Source organism: Vespula pensylvanica, chromosome 25 (genome assembly GCF_014466175.1).
Source record: "Vespula pensylvanica isolate Volc-1 chromosome 25, ASM1446617v1, whole genome shotgun sequence".
In the NCBI taxonomy this organism is placed as follows: domain Eukaryota; kingdom Metazoa; phylum Arthropoda; class Insecta; order Hymenoptera; family Vespidae; genus Vespula; species Vespula pensylvanica.
The window spans coordinates 757,121-774,620 of record NC_057709.1 but is presented as its reverse complement, the minus strand read 5'-3'; the positions used below and the strand labels follow the sequence as shown (position 1 = coordinate 774,620).

Here is a 17,500-nt window from a genome sequence, read left to right as displayed (position 1 = left end):
AAAAGCGGCCATTAAAGGTGGATTACTCTTGAGTATTTGTAGTATTTGGTTTTGCTGTTCAGGAGTATGAGGACTTCTGAGTGTCTGCATTAATTGCTGCAAGGCATGCTTGTGCATATTGCTTTGAGCTTGAGCAGGTGCCACTTGACCTACCGGACCTCCGATAACACCTGGTTGCCTTGGCATTTGACCACCCATTGCCATAGTCGGTTGACCCTGATGTTGTTGCTGTTGTTGCATCAACTGTTGCGGCGTTTGTTGCCTCAACCCAGGATTTTGTTGCATCACAGCGTTAGGTTGGTACCTACTGTAAACAAAAACAAAAAAATTAATAACTATCCAATATATCAAGTGTCAAATAAAAAACAAAAATGATTTTGAAGATTTCTTCGATACTATACCTGCCGGTCCATTGATCCATAGGAATAAGATGTGTACCAGCAGGATTTGGCATTTGCACAGGCATCGGTCGTTGCATTTGTGGAGGTGGCATAACACCACCTGCCTGACCACTCACTCCCACTCCACCACCTGGTGTTACTTTACCATAACCAACATGCGGTGCTTGTTGCCTCGCAGCTTCCTCTTGCACTTGTTTCACAACTTGCAAAACATGTGCCGGTGGTGTCTGCGTACCAGGCTTCAAACCAATTCCTGGTTGATGCGGTGATGGTAAATTCGTTGGACTAACACCAGGTTTTATAGGAACACCGGCAACTATTGCAACGTTTGAAGTTTGTTGTCCTGCTTGCATAGCTCCAACTGGTCCAGTAGGTCGTGTATTCATCACAGCCATTCTCCTCCTATATATCATTTGTTTGATTACATAAAGAAACAATTTTTTATTTCATAACGTATATAATATATAATATATATATATATATATATATTAACCTTAACAGTTGTGCTTGCTGCAAACGTTGCTGAAGTTGCTGTTGTTTTAATTTATGCTTGATATTTGAACAGAACGGAACAAGACACTTGGTTTCTTGGCAGTGCTTCGTATGATAACAACAGCACAACGTTATCACTTGCTTGCAGATCGGACAACCACCACTTGTCATTCTCTTGCACACTTTAGTATGCGTTACTACTCTCTTCATCTTTTGACAACTAGGTAACCGACAATTAGCGTCTCTACATTGACAAGCATGTACTAATGATTGAATACATCTCTGTATCAACAGCTTTCTTGCTTCCTATAATTTATTTGTTTTTGACAAACAAACAAAATTTTCATTTTGTTAATTCACGTTCTCCATCTTGTTGGACAAAAAAAGAAAAGAAAAGAAAAGAAAAGAAAAGAAAAAGAATTCTTTTTATTTACCTGCGGATTTACTTGTTTTGCATCAACTGGCGATGATCCATCGTCCAAATCTAAACCAAGTTTCTCCATATGATGAGGATGTCCATCCTTTTCTTTACAACTGATGCATAAATCAAAATCCTAAAACAAAACATTTCAATATTGTATGATATATATATATACAAAAATAATATATATATATATATATATATACACAAAAATATTATCACTTACATCACAGACAGTACAATGGTATCTCGTTTCAACGTGACTCTTACAATTATTGCAAGTATAAACGAATTTATCTTGACCTTGATTATGTAATTCATACAACATTGACATTGAGCTAAACTTCGCTCGTCTTAAAGATGAGAATTCGTAATGTTTCTCTCTAGCCATTGTTAAGAAAGCATCACGTCCATCCATAAGATCACAATTAATAACAGGGTCCGGATCTTGAATCGGCTGAAAAAGAAAATTTTCAATGAATTAGAGTATACATCGATTTACATTTTTTTAATTAAATATTGTTTATAAAACAATATTGTTTCTTTTTCTTTTCTTTTTTTCTTTTTCTTTTTTGTTTTTGTTCCTTGCTCGTTTATACTTACTGCTAAACTGGCTGCACTTTGAGCACTATGCAACCTAATTACGAAGAAAACTTCTTTGTGTTTCTCCATGGTCGCAAAGATTTTTGCAGAAAGATCATTACCAGTTTGAGGCGTGTTAGACTTTTTACTATTTTTTCTTTGATTTGCTTTAGATTTATTAGACTTCTTAGCCTTTTTCTGTCCTTTTTTCTTACCATCTGGACCAGTTTCAGAATCTTCATTCAATGAAAAGATCTGAAAAGAAATAATTATTATATATGTATATAATAAATAGTATAAATAAAATTATTAAAAAAAAAAAAAAAAAAAAAAAAACGTAGTCAGTAGAAATTGTAATCTTACAGCATTCGCTGCAGCTGCAGCAGCCTCAGCAGCTTCAGCTTGTTTACGTTTTTCTTCTTCTTCTTGATCCAATTCTTTAATACTTTCTTCCAATACATTTGGCCAAAAGTCACCCTCAAAATATGGCAAATCTGCTGCCGAGGATAATTTATCCTCCATTGCTTGCTTCAAAATATCCTATACACACAAAATAAAAAAAAAAAAAAAAAAAAAAAAACATAAGTAATGACATAACCAATCATTTTATTTTTTATAATATAAAAATATTAAATAATGTTGTCTGACAATCCTCTGTTCAAATTGATCAATGCGATAAGAACAATAGCTTCTTCAGACATTTACTTTAAGTCTCATCTGACATCTGACTACGATCATTTCGTTGGACAGATAACACTTGAGACTACAAATAATATATTAAAATTCTTAGACGTTTGTTAAAAAAAAAAAAGGAAAAAAAAAGCAACATACCTTGTAATCGAGTACTATTCTCTCCATAATTCCTTTATCCAACATTTTCTTATACCACTCTTGCAGTCGTTTAGGCTTAGGAATTTTTTGTTCTTGAGGATGGCAGTGGAATATATAATCATCTCCTTCCGATGGTGGACAAGCCCAAATATGAGCCATGGTATAACTGTATAAATTATTTTCAATTTTTATAAATGAGGAAGCATATCGGTTGGACTGTAGAAAATAATATCTAAAGAAAATATATTACTAACCCAAGTTGTTTAGCGTAGTCTAAATATCCAAGAAGTATTTCGTGGTAGACAGCAGTACGAAATTGTCTAGGCCGGAAGAAATGTACAGAATCCAAGTATGCTATGTATACTCGTCTTGTATTTGGTGGAGTGCATTCGCTTCCATATTCTTGCACATGCATACCAAAAAAACATACGTCTGTTCCATCGACTTCTTCAAATGCAAATAATGCCTTAGCACGGTATGGAAATTCACCAGGCATATCACCATTTTCTACGAATCTACTTCTCATTCCTGGCTTCACTTCTACAACTTTATCACTAGACGCAACAACTCTAATGGCTACCTCACCGGCACCAGCTTCTTTCTTTTTAAGAAAATTGTTCACGCGCGTTTCGATATAAGTTCCTAATTTTGTTACCGGCAAACGTTTGGCGTTAAACTTATTTTCTTTACGTTTCTGTCCTTTCTTCTTTAGACAATTATCACAGGTAAATCTATATAAATATATTTAAAAAAAAAAAAAGAGGTCAAATATTTTGAAATTATTTACACACACACACACACACACACACACACACACACACACACACACACACATATATATATAAATAATAAAAATTTGATATTAATATTTATTCGAATAATATGTACTTACCCTAATGGCCAAATTTGTTCCATATGTAATACACAAATTTGATGTACTTTCCTACCGCAGTCTGTGCACACAACGAAAGGTTCTAATTCTAAATGATCGTTCTTCATCTCCTGGAACTGTTCTTTCTTGATGGCACTATTCAAAATAATTATATTTATTTAATAGATATAAAAATATATATCTCTATAATCATATATTATTATATTCTTATTTATAAATAAATACTCACGTTTGTGGTTGTGTTGGGTCATCTCCTAACGTCACAGTGTCACCAGGTATGTCGTTGAAACATTTCTGACAGAAGGTGTATCTGTCGGAAATAAGACCATATGCCTTTAGACTATTGTTCCAATAGATTTATAGATCCAAATTTCATGCATGCATCATATATGTAATTCGGTGTTCAAAAAAGGCCAATATTTTTCATGTTCCAAAGTATCAGTCCAAATCCAATTTTGACAAAACGACGTGTTTTCATAATTACACATGCAATTATAAGATTTTTTTTATTATTATTTTTTATATTTTGTTTTTTGCCAATTAATAAGTATTTCGCATATTCGTTTTCATATTTGTCCCCAAGAGTTGTAGAAATTTATCGTTCACATATTTTTTTCAAAATATTATATATATATATATATTTTTTTTTTAATAATAATTATTGTTCGTTCAAAATGAGCAGATTTCCAAGTTCATTTTTATCCAATTTTCCAGATATCAATTTTTCGTTGCACAAAGTAGTAGTAGTAGTAGTAGTAGAGTAGTAGTAGTAGTAATAGTAGTAGTAGTAGTAGTAGTAGTGTAGTAGTAGCAGTAGTAGTAGTAATAGTAGTAGTAGTAGTAGTAGTAGTAGTAGTAGTAGTAGTAGTAGTAGTAGTAGTAGTAGTAGTAGTAGTAGTAGTGTAGTAGTAGTAGTAGCAGTAGCAGTAGTAGTAGTAGTAGAGTAGTAGAGTAGTAGTAGTAGTAGTAGTAGTAGTAGTAGTAGTAGTAGTAGTAGTAGTAGTAGTAGTAGTAGAGTCAGAAAGAAGCAAGGGGTGTGGGCAACACAAGAAGCAAGCAGCAAACAAGGATTTGTGTGCACGTGTGGAACCCATGGGTAGAGCGAAGGTACCATATACAAAGAAGAAAACAAGTGCCATTGTTAGACACAATATAAATATATATATATATATATGTATATATATATATATATATATATCTTATAAAAACAAAAAATAAATAACATACTGATATAAAAAATATACTTAAGAGTTACACAATTCATATATTTCTAATACGTGTGATTTAAAGAATTTAAAGAAAAGAAAAAAACAAATCGGTATAGAATTTTTTCTGAAATATATATCTCGGGGGAAAGAACATAAATAAAGAAAAAAAGTGATAAATAGAAATCGAATAAAAAGAACAAAAATATATATATATATATATATATATATATCTAAGAGAGTCCCATAAGCAAACGAGATACTTAAAAATGTATATCCCTTAAGCATATACATAATAATAATTATTATTATTATAATAGTAATAGTAATAATAATTAAATCCAACATATGCGAATAATATCTTAAAAAACTATACTAAGAATAATAATATATAATACACATTTTTTTGTAGGTCAGGGGACTGGCTAGAAACAGTCTGCATTAACTGAATCAAGCTAATTAACCTGCCAAATTAATTTGGCGCACTCGATATAAGAAAACTTTTAAAAGATAAAAGTATCAAAAAAATCGAACGCGCAGTATTATCCTATGATTTCTTTTCAATCGATAGAAAAACAGAAAAAAAAGAAATCGAATCAAATAACATATAATAAAACATTCTTATTTAAATTGAAAATGTCATTACAAAGAGACTCGAATAAAGAAAATGAAAGAAAAAAAAAATATATATATATAAAACATATATATATATATATATATATATATATATATATTACTCAAATATTTGCTCATGCAAATCATTTCTGTAATATTAAAAATAAAGTGCAATAAAACAATTATTATTATATTTATATATAACATATTAACTTATACTGACCTATTCTTATACGAGTAGTATTTAGCATCTCTTGGTATCGTACACAGTTGTTTCCCATAGCAACAGAGTACTTGTGGGTTGAATGTGTATTTCCTACCACAACAGTATCCTAAAGCTTGCATCACTGGGTCTATTTCTTGTTCAAAAACTTCCGATAACTGTGAGTGAGAAAAATCAACATATGTATAAAAAAAAAAAAAAGGAAAAAAAAAAAACAACAACAACAACAACAACAAAAAAGGAAAAAAGAAATTTCAAAAATTATAATAAAAATAACGAAGAATACAATCTAATAATATATTTACCTTTGTACAATATCTATAAACTCGTGAAGTTTTGCGATTATAAAGCCAAGCATTGTCGAACATCATCCAAACATCATCAACATATTCCCAAGGATCACTATATTGTCCCGTATCTAATTTTCTTTTGATCGTTGAAAGGTCCATTGGTTTTTTAACTATGTCGAAATAATCAGGTATACCTAATGCTTGAGGATCGACAGGCTGCCTGAATGGTAAAGATTCTGGATCCTGTCGATACAGTTTATCAAGCGTAGGCATAAGAGCTTGGCGTAATTCATCAGGTTTAAACAAACATAGTCTTTTCTTGTCGGATGATGTACCACTTGGTTGTATTGGTTCAGGAACAAGTGGTTTTATATCAGATGCTGTGGTATCTTGACTTGACATAGAAGTAACAGTTTCTTCTTTTATACCAGAAGATTCATCTTTGACAACACCTTCGGCTGAACCTTCTTCCATAGGTTCATTTGTGATTTCAGTTTTAATGGACACATCGTTGTTAACATTTTTACCACCGTCCATCCTATCCCTTATCCATTCAATTTCTGATCCATCTTCTTGTTTAGTTTCCATCTTCATATTTTCTTCTTTAATCGAATCTAATTTGCCTTTATTATTGTTCATTGGCGGACTAGGAGAATTATCACGATCCAAGGCTGCTGTTATGGCAGCCATTTGCGAAGACATCGACGAACTTCTTGGCGCATTTAACGCTGCCCTTTCTTGGGAAGTCATACCTTTCCCCAAACTTGCAAGACCAGCTGGCGATGGTGTCGTACCCGGATGAGGTGGAGTCTGATTAGCGGAAGATACAGTCTGGTTTGGAGTCATTAACGAAGGAACTATTGGCGTGTTAGGAGTGGAAGTTGTAGATTGAGGTCCATTTGTTGTTGTAACAGGACTAGGAATGGGTCCACTGGATGCAGGAGGAGGTATAGTTTGTGGTGTTGTTGTAGTTATGCTAGCATCGCCAGGCGTCGAAGCTGACAATGGTCGATTATTACTAAATTGTTGATTTTGTTGCTGATTACTTTGTTGTTGAATATTACTGAACGGCGAGGGTGCTTGGGGCATTGCAGTGGCTGCAGCAGTTTGATTCGAAGTACTTGTTGGTTGTTGTTGTTGTTGATTTTGTGGCTGTTGCTGTTGTTGTTGTTGTGGCACAGTTTGCGGTTGTTGTTGTTGCTGTTGCTGTGGTACACTTGGGGGTTGTTGTTGTTGTTGCTGCTGTTGCTGTTGTTGTTGTTGTTGTTGCTGTTGCTGCTGTTGTTGTTGCTGCTGTTGTACCACTTGAACTTGAGCAAGCCTGACTTTCATGATATCAGGAAATTGATGTTGATTTTGTACGGGACTACTGTTAGGTAAACTGGAAGTGCCGTTGGAGGTTGGAAATTGACTAGTCGTTGCTGATGTAGTTGTCGTGGTTAAATTAGCCTGCGACATTTGTGCCTGACCGAATGGACTGAGACCAGAATTTTGAACCATACTTGAATTAGACGTTGATTGTCCATTTGGACTGGGCCCAGAAGGACCAACAAGTAATCCCTGTTGTTGTTGTTGTTGTTGTTGTTGTTGCTGCTGCTGCTGCTGTTGCTGTTGCTGCTGTATTTGTTGTTGTTGTGCCTGTTGAGCTTGCTGTTGTTGTTGCTGCTGTGCCGCCGCCTGTTGTTGCTGTTGCTGTTGTTGTTGTTGCTGTTGCTGCTGTTGCTGAGCAGCTTGTTGTTGTTGTTGTTGTTGTTGTGGAAATTGCATTCGATTATGTTGAATACCCATGCCCGATAATGGTCCAATTTGACCCATATTCGGTGAATGCCTCCTTAAATTTGGTGGTACTTTGCCAACTGGCCTTGACGGAAGAATCCCACCAACATCTTGTGGCGCGCATGGCCGTAAATCTGGACCAGGTGCACCTGACGGTTGTGGTTGTTGTTGTTGTTGAGCCGCTTGCAATTGCTGTTGCTGTTGCTGTTGCTCTTTTCTTTTCTGCCGTTTCTCCTCCAATTCCTTTTGTATCTTATAAATTTTCTCAGCCAACAAGTGATAGTACTCCGACCTAGAATTGGCCATCTCGTACATATCACCTTCTACTTTCCTAGCGTAAGCGACTAAATTGTGCATCCGTTTATCAAGCATCGCTTGCGGATCAGGAGTTGGAAATATTGCTTGGACCAATTTGTGAACAAGGTGATTCCTTAGGTCTGGCGTTACCGTTTGATGCCAAATTTTAGTCTCTTGTACCGGTGTGGCGGTTACTTGTCCTGGTTGAAGTCCAGCTGGTAGTTGTAAACCGGAAAGTTTATTTTCTCCTAAAACACCAGGCTGTCCCGACTCGTTGAAACCACCAAACAATTGTTGCATGTTTACAGATTGTTGTATATTAGCAGCTGTCGCCGCTGCTGCTGGCATTGGGCCACTCGTTGGAGCGGTTTGATTACCAGCTACACCAACCGTGTTTGGATCCGAGTTTAATGGTAAGGATACGTTTGGGGCTACTACCTGTTGACCTGCACCAACCACAGACTGTCCTGGAGCAGCTTGAAAATAAAATATCATTTATTTTCAATCTGATAATATATCGTATCAATTATTATCATTATTAATTGATATCGGTTAATCATCTTACCTTGTGTTTGAGGTTGCGTCAATCTAACATTTCCGATAGTACCTGGTGGTCCTTGCATTTGAACCGTTGGCATTCTAACACCTCTACCAACACCTTGAGGAGCTAACAAACCAGTAGTCGTCGTAGGACACGTTATACCCAAAGCATCATATGCTCTCCTCATTTCTGATGGACTTGGATTTGGTTGAGTAGCTACGTTTTTTTTTTTTTTTTTTTTAAATTTTTTATTTTGATTATTGATTAATTTATTAATATCAATGGCGATAAACCTAGTTTAGAAAGAAAAAAGGAAGAGAAAAATTACCTCCAACAGAATTTGTAGTCCTATTTCTACTTGCTTGTTTCAAAGGCAAACAAACAGGACAGTCACTTCGATTACAATGTTTCCAATGATTGATAATTTGTCTAGATGAACTACAGTGTGGCACTGTACAATTTTTACCCGCTTGACAGGTAGTCATATGCGTCAAAACATTTTTCATAGTCTTACAGTCTGGCAACGTGCATTGCCACATTTCACCATTAGATTGGCTTTCTCGTCTTTGACATTTATGTGCATGGAGAAGAAGTACTAATTGTTGTTGAATTAATTTACGTTTTTCTGGATCCGCAGTAGATTTTGAAGCACCTATATATATGTATTTTCATTGATTCTTTTGTTTGTTTTTTTTTTTTTTTTTAGTATAACATTTTTATAAATAAATGTATATATATTCATTACCATTACCTTTTATTTTTTATTTTTATTAAATAGAAAACAGTAGTTTTTCTTACCCGTTGGCGCACCAGTACCAGGCATTTGACTTTGAGTAGCTTGTTGCGGTCCTGGTTGTCCACCACTTGGTGCTCCTGATTGAGGTTGAGCTGGACTTGGTGCAGGTGGTTGTGCTTGTTGTGCCATACCACCTTCTTGACCACCTGTAACATTAGTGGTTCCAATAGGACCAGCCGAAGCTCCAAATCTTCCAGCTTGCATAGCAGCCATATTTGTTGTTACAGCTTTCTGTTGAGGTGCAATTACACCAACAGGATTGTTAGTACATACGGTAGCTCCAGGACCTGCTCCAGTACCCGGAGATCCTAAATAAAATTTAAAAATATATATATATATACATATATACAATGTATTATAACTAATCAATAAAATATAGTTAATTTACCATAGCCATATGGACTGGAAGCACCAAGTTGTCCCATATTGGGCATATTCGTCATATTGGGAGGTGCTTGCATTCTTGGACCACCTTGTCCTGGACCAACTATTCCAACTTGGTGTACTTGTTGATGAGGACTTTGGCCTTTCGCAGAACCTACCATATGGGCTTGCTGCTGTTGCTGCATAGCTACAGCTCTAGTATTAATCATTCCAGGACCATTTTGCATTTGAGCTACGCCGTGAGGCCCGCTAGGATGATGAATTCCTTGAGTATTCGGTCCCATCATGGATACCTTAAATAAAAAATTAATAATACTGTCTTATTTGCCCGACTATAAAATACTTAATTATAATAGACATAAATTTTTTTCTAATATGTATGTATATGTATATATATATATATATATATATATAAACTTACTGTATTTAGAGGTTGCTTGTTTAAACTGTTGGTTACAATTAAACTTCCACCTGCCATTCCACCCATACTATTATTTCCACTAGCACTACTCGTCATGACTAAACCAGAGTTCATTGCACCCGGCATAGACATAGTAGGATTAGTTCCAGCCATACTCATTGACGATTGAAGATTTCCCATTGAATTTGCAATGGACATTTGATTGTTTGCCAAAGAACTAGCTATACTGCTAGGTAAGTTTCCAAGACTCACGACCATTTGTGGGTCGACTACTCCTTTAGAGACGGAAACATTCGGTGGAGATTGCATGTTTGGACTTTTGCTACCCAAACTTCCAGCAGCCATTACCAACGAATTCGCAACCAAGTTTTTATTTCCCTGATTGGAAAAAATCTTAAATAAGAAAAAAATGTATGATGCATAACTGATATTTTTTTTTCTTTTTCTTTTTTTTTTTTTTTTTTTTAATTATTCTTTCTTTCTTTCTTTCAAAAACAAGAAATAAAAAAATAACATTTATGAATCATTAAGAAAAAAAAAGTAGAATATACATTAACATTGTGATAATAATATTTTCAATATTTCCTCTCAAATAATAATCATAATAACTACCTGCTGCTGGATAAGGTGATGAGATAATTGTTGTTGTTGTTGCTGCTGTTGTTGTTGCTGCTGTTGCTGTTGCTGTACATGCTGACGTAATTCTGATTCAAGCGTTCCATTTTGTTGCCCTGGACCTGGACCTGGACCTGTCGCCGGTGGTTTAGCACTTTCAGTAGCAGATCCCCAAGACCCCGACGATAGCAGATCATCAGGAAGATCATTTTCAAGATCAAACATATCTGTGTTTGTTATGTAATCTGAGAGAACACAAAATTATATTAGTAATTGTGTTATAAATGTTAATACATATGTATAAAAAAAAAAAAAAAAAGAATAATAATAATAATAGTAATAATAATAGTAATAATAATAATAATAATAATAAAATAACAAAATCTGCTGGTTACAGAAAAAGTATTTTAAGTTATTAAAGGGGAACATTTCTTTTTATCTTGACTGACTAATTATAAATTTATTTATTACTACTGATCATTCTTACATTGGTATGCATTCGTTAAGATATCATTCATATTAAAAATAAAAAGAGAGAAAAAAAATATATCAACACTTTTTCCTATAACCAGTCATATGTCAATAATAATTGATATTATGCGTGATATGTACCATAGAGACCAAGAAAACCATTAGTAATTTTATAAAGATTTAGTACCATCACCATAGCTTTTATCTTGTAAATCTAATTTCATAAACAAAATCCAAATCCTACTATATAGCACAGTTTACTTATGACACAGTCCATATGTATTTATTTCTATTATATTATTATTTTCCTCTCTCATATTCCTTTTATTTTCGATATATATAATATATATATATATATGTATGTATATATATATATATATTTATATATATTTATATACAAAACTTATTCTTTCCTGTATATTAACGAATATTATTCTTTTTTTAAAGAGAGAAAAAAAAAAGAGAAAAAAAGAAAAAAGAAAATTTTATTATATTTTAAGATTCCTTAAATATTTTTGAAAGTTTCTGAACAAAATATAAATGTTTGCCTATTCGTTCTCATTTATCCACGACTGACCGACCATACATGACGGAGAAAAAAGGGTACGTGTAGGAAAAATACAAATGCAAAGATTCTACGGGAAAAAGACTATAATGAAGAAATATATATATATATATATACATATATATATAAATATATATATCTAAATATATAAATATATATATATATATAAACAAACAAATATACATAAATAAATAAGACATGAGACATACACTGCAAGAGCACAACTTAAGGGAACTTATATATATAAAACTACAGAGCATAATACAAATTTGATCACAATAAAATCGTGCTACAAACTCTACCAAAGCAGCAAAGCTACTGAGACGCCAAACTTTAGAATAAATAGAGTCATGCGAAGAAATAATATAGTAGATATTTCACTCTCTAATAGTAATCTATTCAAGCGATAATCAATGCTCTACATGTTGTACAACTGTTTCTTCTTCTCTCTCATGTAGATTAATTAATCAATATATATATGTATATAAAGATCTCTTGTGACCCTTAATATCTGAAACGGTAGTAGAGAGATATAATACAAATACAAATACAAAAAAGAAAAAGAAAAAAGAGAGATTAATATAAGAGATGAAAAAATCTCTTTGCTTAATACAACTATATCAATTATTCTTACCTAACATACCTGAAAATTTTAATAAGAGACACAAAGTAACATACATATATGCATATATATACATACATGTATGTATGTATGTCATTACAAATAATATAATATAAATACTAAGTATTTCCATTTACCTTAATTATCTATTTCAATAAAACCATGATACATATATACTGATATTACATATTCTTTAATCGTACGTAAACTTTTCTATAGGCAATATAATACATACATACATACATATATATATATATATATATATATATATATGTACACATATATGTATATATGTATGTATGTATGTATTTATATTTACAGGAATATGTACATTCTATATTAAATACATTTGCAATTCAAAAGTATAGAGCTCAATGCATGTGTGTCGCATGTCTATATTACGTTCAAATATTAAAATTTGTTTAATAGCGCACATTAGTTAAGAGGAGTCTGGCCAATATTTTTTGATAATTAATGTACCTTAAATATTGAATCCAATTCTTTTTTTTTTCTCCATTACTCTGTATAAAGGGTTTCAGTCCGTGTCTAAGTAACATAATACAAAATTCCCTCATTTTTCTTTTAAGGCTTTGCCATATTTTTAAAGATATCAACTCTTTTTTCTTTTTATCTTTTTATACACATCAACAATACACACACACATATATATATATATATGCATATATATATATATATGCACATGTATATATACATACATATCAGGATTATTATAGTACAATAAAAAATTTGACAAAACCTCACATATATAATTCTTAAAATACTCTTTACTGTAATATACTGGATAAGACAATATGGAGAGAAATGTTTGTAGGAACGTATAGTACTAATGAGAATGACATGGACGGACAGACAAACAGATTTTGCAGTGCTGGGCTTATTTTCTTTTTTGTTTTCTTTTCTTTTTTGAGCTTTCTGATATTTTAATATTTTTTTTTCTTTCTTTTTTTTTTCTTTTCTTTTCTTTTTTTTTTTTTTTTTTTTTTTTTGTAATAATATTTACTTCTTTTCTGGACGATATGGTTGTTCCAATGTAGCTCCAGCTGATGCTGTTGCAGGTGTAGCTGTTGTGGCGGGCCCTGCATTTGTTGCATGTTACCACTGCCACCTCCCCCGTAGTTTGTATAAGCATGGTGCATCATTAGAGGCGCCATACCCACTACATATATCACAGTTTTTAATTTCAGATTGTGAATAGAAACTACCTAAGCTTTGATTTTTCTCAACCGTAGAGCACCTAAGCAGCAGAAACAATGAGATAGCGTAGAAAATACAAACTTTTTATCATGCCATAGGTTCAATTTTTACGATACAACGAGGATAGAGCATCTAAGAAAAATCCCAACGCGCAACAAAGTTATAGAAAAGAGATTTTTCTTTAAGAGAAAAAAAAAAAAAAAAGTACTTAATATTCTCTTCTTTTAACATTTCTTTTTCTTTTTTTTCCCAGATTAAGAAATAAAAAAAAAAGAAGAAGAAAAGAAAAGAAATGTTTCTGCAACTTGTGTAGCCTGTACTTGATAAATTTGTACATTTAATACTTTGGAGTACCATAGTTTTGAATCGTCGTCGATTACATCATCGCATTATTATTACCAAGAGCATTATATCAAGTTTAGAAACCGTTAAACGACGATTACATAGCGCTTAAAGGTGAAAATAGTATATAGGAAAGTGGTTAACGCATAGTTCATGCCAGCAAAACGTTCTATTTAATGTATTATTGGACTTCTCATGCACCGCCATGCGCTAAGAGATTAGAACTAAAGACTAGAACGAAGAAGAAGGGTCGCTAAGAAAAATGTACAGCGACCTACATAGATTTATCTAAACGTTTAGTTATTAAAAAAAAAAAAAGTATAGTATGTGCAATTATATGTATATATATATATGTATAAATGTATATAAGATAAAAAAGTAAATAATAATGATGAAAAAATCTTAAGCGATAGAATGTATGCTTTGAGAACAAACCACAGTGCAATTGAATTCATTTTCTTTGTTATGTTTGCGTACGTTGATAATATGTATGAATGTGTGTATGCGTATATAATATATACATACATACATATATATATATATACATTATATACACACATCAGTGGGAGATACGTATGTTAACTTTGAGCAAAATTATATTGTCCGCCTTTCTTTTCGTTCCTCTACGTAAAACATATAATGTAATGAGCTGATGTAAAATGATTTTTTTTCTCTTTTTCTTTCTCTTCTTTCTTGGTATCCTTGTGTTAAACATTTTTAATTATATATAAAAATTGTAACTCGGATATTTTCTGATGCAAAGAAAGCATATTAAAACTCTACAATTTATTTTTCTTCCCCAATGACGTCATTTATCTAAGATCATTTAATCTCGATAAACATTGCTCTCTGACAATTAATTAATTAATCATTTTAAAAAACTTTTAATTAATATATAGCACACGTACGAGTATTAAAAAAAAATAAAATAAAATAAAATAAAAAAAAAAGAAAAACAAAGTACCATTATCACACGTAAATCATTTCTTTTCTTTTTTTTCTTAAATTTCGCGGTTCTATCAATCAAATTAATTAATCTCCGAAATCCCGCTTAGAACGAGAAAAAAAAGAAAAGAAAACAAAAACGCATCAAAAGAATATTTTCAAATTTCCCGCTTTGCAATGTTTCCTTACACGCGAAATTTATTCATTCCTAACTTCTCTTCATTCTTTCTTTCTTTCTTTCTTTCTTTCTTTCTTCTTTTTTCTTTTCTAATTATTTTCCACGATATTTCTTATCTAGCATAAAACAAGAATAAGCACGATAATAAAAAAGAAAAATAAGTAAATATAAAAGAAAGGTTAGAAGAATATTTTGGAAAACTAAAAAAGAAAGAAAATAAAAAGATGCCACGTTATATATATATATATATATATATACGCCGTGATAAAATATAATTTATCGATTGAGTTTGTCGATAATAAAGAGAAAGAGAAATAGATAGATAGATAGATAGATAGATAGATAGATAGAGAGAGAGAGAGAGAGACAGAGAGAGTGCATAAAATAAAATAAAAGTTTCGTACGAGTATGCCGATACGTATGTATATATATATATATATATATACATATATATATATATATATATATATATATATATATACACGAATCACTAAACTAAGAGATCATATTATTTGTTTACATCGACAGGCACCGACAGTACACGAGGTTTAACGCGTGCACAAGTCGCTGACGCCACTTTTGTTGCTACTGCTGCCACCAATGAACTCTTCCTTCTCTCTCTCTCTCTCTCTCTCAGTCTCTCACTCTCTCTCTCACTCTCTCTTTGTAAGTGAACGAACGAACGTTTACGTCGTCGTACCATACCGAAGGATTATTACGTGAGAAATGAAATTCGATTGTTTTACTTTCTTTTTTTTTTCTTTCCTTTTGTTTCCCCCCACCCTATTTATTTTATCCACGCGTTACTCTGAAATAAGAAATAGAATTTAAAAAAAAAAAAAAAAAAAAAATCATTGAGAAAATTAACTTCGATAATTCAAATATTTTCTAATTATTCGCGAACATTTTCTTTTTTCTTATTATCATTACTATTATTACTGTTAGTATTATTTTTGACTACCGATTTTCTCTTTTTCCCCCCCTCTCTTCAATCTTCTTTTCTTTTTAACCTTCTTTTATTTATTTATTTTTTTTTTTTTAAACAGAGACGCGTGCGCTTACTTTTTTTTTTTTTTTTTTTTTTTTTTTTTTTTTTTTTCCTTAACTCGTATGGTAGATGTAGAAATAATCAATATAAGAATAATGAAATAAAAATTCATTGAGAAGTATAAGAAAGAAAAGAAAAGAAAAGAAAGACATTCGGGAAAACAGTCGTTCAAATATTTTGCGATATTCGCGGTTGATGGTGTTCTTTATTTTCTTTTCTTTTTCTCGATCGTCGATTGTTCGTTCTTCTTTTTTTTTTTTTTTTAATTATTTACTTTGTTTCATTCTTAATAACGCGCATACACCCAGCAGCACACACACACACACACACACACGTGTGTGTGTGTGTTTGTAAGCTTTACTCGTATACGATAAAAAGCTTTACTCGTATACGATAAAATAAATCATCGTATTGAAATTCATTGAAGAAAAGAAAGAAAAAGAGAAAAGAATCTTTTCGTTTCCTTTTTTTTGTTTTTTTTTTTTTTTTTTAAATATTCGCGGGCTTCAACCTAGTCAGTACACTACTGCCACTACACTACTATTATTATTACTACTGTCCCGACTGTCAATTTTTTTTACTCCTTAATAAGTCCTACCAACCCATCCCTCTCAAAGCATCACCACGTGCGTTTGATAATTCAACGGCTGCGATAATTCTTCCTTGTGAAAAAATGAGAAGAGAATAAAGCACAAATTTTCACGTCGTACATAAAGACAAATTTCCTTGATCGATATAATATATCGAATAATCCGAATGAAAGTTTTACAATCGCTCAGCTGTTAGAATTAAGATATTTTCATTCCTCTTTCTTTTCCAATCCCCTTTTCAAGAATACGATTTTCCTCGCATGTATTACACTTTCAATCGAGACGAAAAAAAAGAAAAGAAAAGAAAAGAAAAGAAACGGGAAAGGAAAAAATTGATAATTTTTTGAAAATCGACGCTTCAATTATACGGAGTTTTTTGATCGTCCACGTGGTGGTATTGTCGTAGAGCATAGTTACCGACGGTTTTCCGGGCGACCTTATCGCGACAGAGAAGTTTTTAAGTGTCGCGTCGATCACCCTTTCGCGCCCCCCCCCCCTTTCTCTCTCAAAAAAAAAAAAGAATGAAAAAAGAAAGAGAAAGAAAAAGAAAAAGATTTCGTGAAAGTTCCACATCGAAAGTAATTCCTTTAATTTCACAAATGATTTTTCCTATCGAATAGAAAAAAGGATGTAAAAAAAAAATAGATATATATATATATATAAGGAATATAAGATACGGATATAATAAATAAGGTGGACGATAAGGCGCGCGCGTGCTTCTCATCCCCATGAGAGTGAGAGA

The 17,500-nt window shown here is 32.3% G+C and overlaps 1 protein-coding gene across 1 annotated transcript in view; it reads right to left on the bottom strand.

Annotated features, from left to right (window-relative positions):
• LOC122637304 (histone lysine acetyltransferase CREBBP) overlaps positions 1-17,500 on the bottom strand; it is a 20,562-nt gene that overhangs the window by 1,361 nt on the left and 1,701 nt on the right. The window contains exons 2-21 of the mRNA XM_043829317.1: positions 13,462-13,617; positions 10,780-11,027; positions 10,168-10,545; positions 9,751-10,039; positions 9,365-9,670; positions 8,895-9,218; positions 8,591-8,782; positions 5,968-8,501; positions 5,663-5,820; positions 3,849-3,959; positions 3,620-3,754; positions 2,982-3,458; positions 2,728-2,893; positions 2,260-2,436; positions 1,918-2,151; positions 1,541-1,771; positions 1,328-1,447; positions 895-1,199; positions 402-803; positions 1-307 (exon numbers count right to left, since the gene is read on the bottom strand). The exon at positions 1-307 is cut by the window's left edge and continues 12 nt beyond it. Coding sequence (XP_043685252.1) covers positions 1-307; positions 402-803; positions 895-1,199; positions 1,328-1,447; positions 1,541-1,771; positions 1,918-2,151; positions 2,260-2,436; positions 2,728-2,893; positions 2,982-3,458; positions 3,620-3,754; positions 3,849-3,959; positions 5,663-5,820; positions 5,968-8,501; positions 8,591-8,782; positions 8,895-9,218; positions 9,365-9,670; positions 9,751-10,039; positions 10,168-10,545; positions 10,780-11,027; positions 13,462-13,617 — 7,250 coding nt within the window. The remainder of the gene's footprint in view (positions 308-401; positions 804-894; positions 1,200-1,327; positions 1,448-1,540; positions 1,772-1,917; positions 2,152-2,259; positions 2,437-2,727; positions 2,894-2,981; positions 3,459-3,619; positions 3,755-3,848; positions 3,960-5,662; positions 5,821-5,967; positions 8,502-8,590; positions 8,783-8,894; positions 9,219-9,364; positions 9,671-9,750; positions 10,040-10,167; positions 10,546-10,779; positions 11,028-13,461; positions 13,618-17,500) is intronic.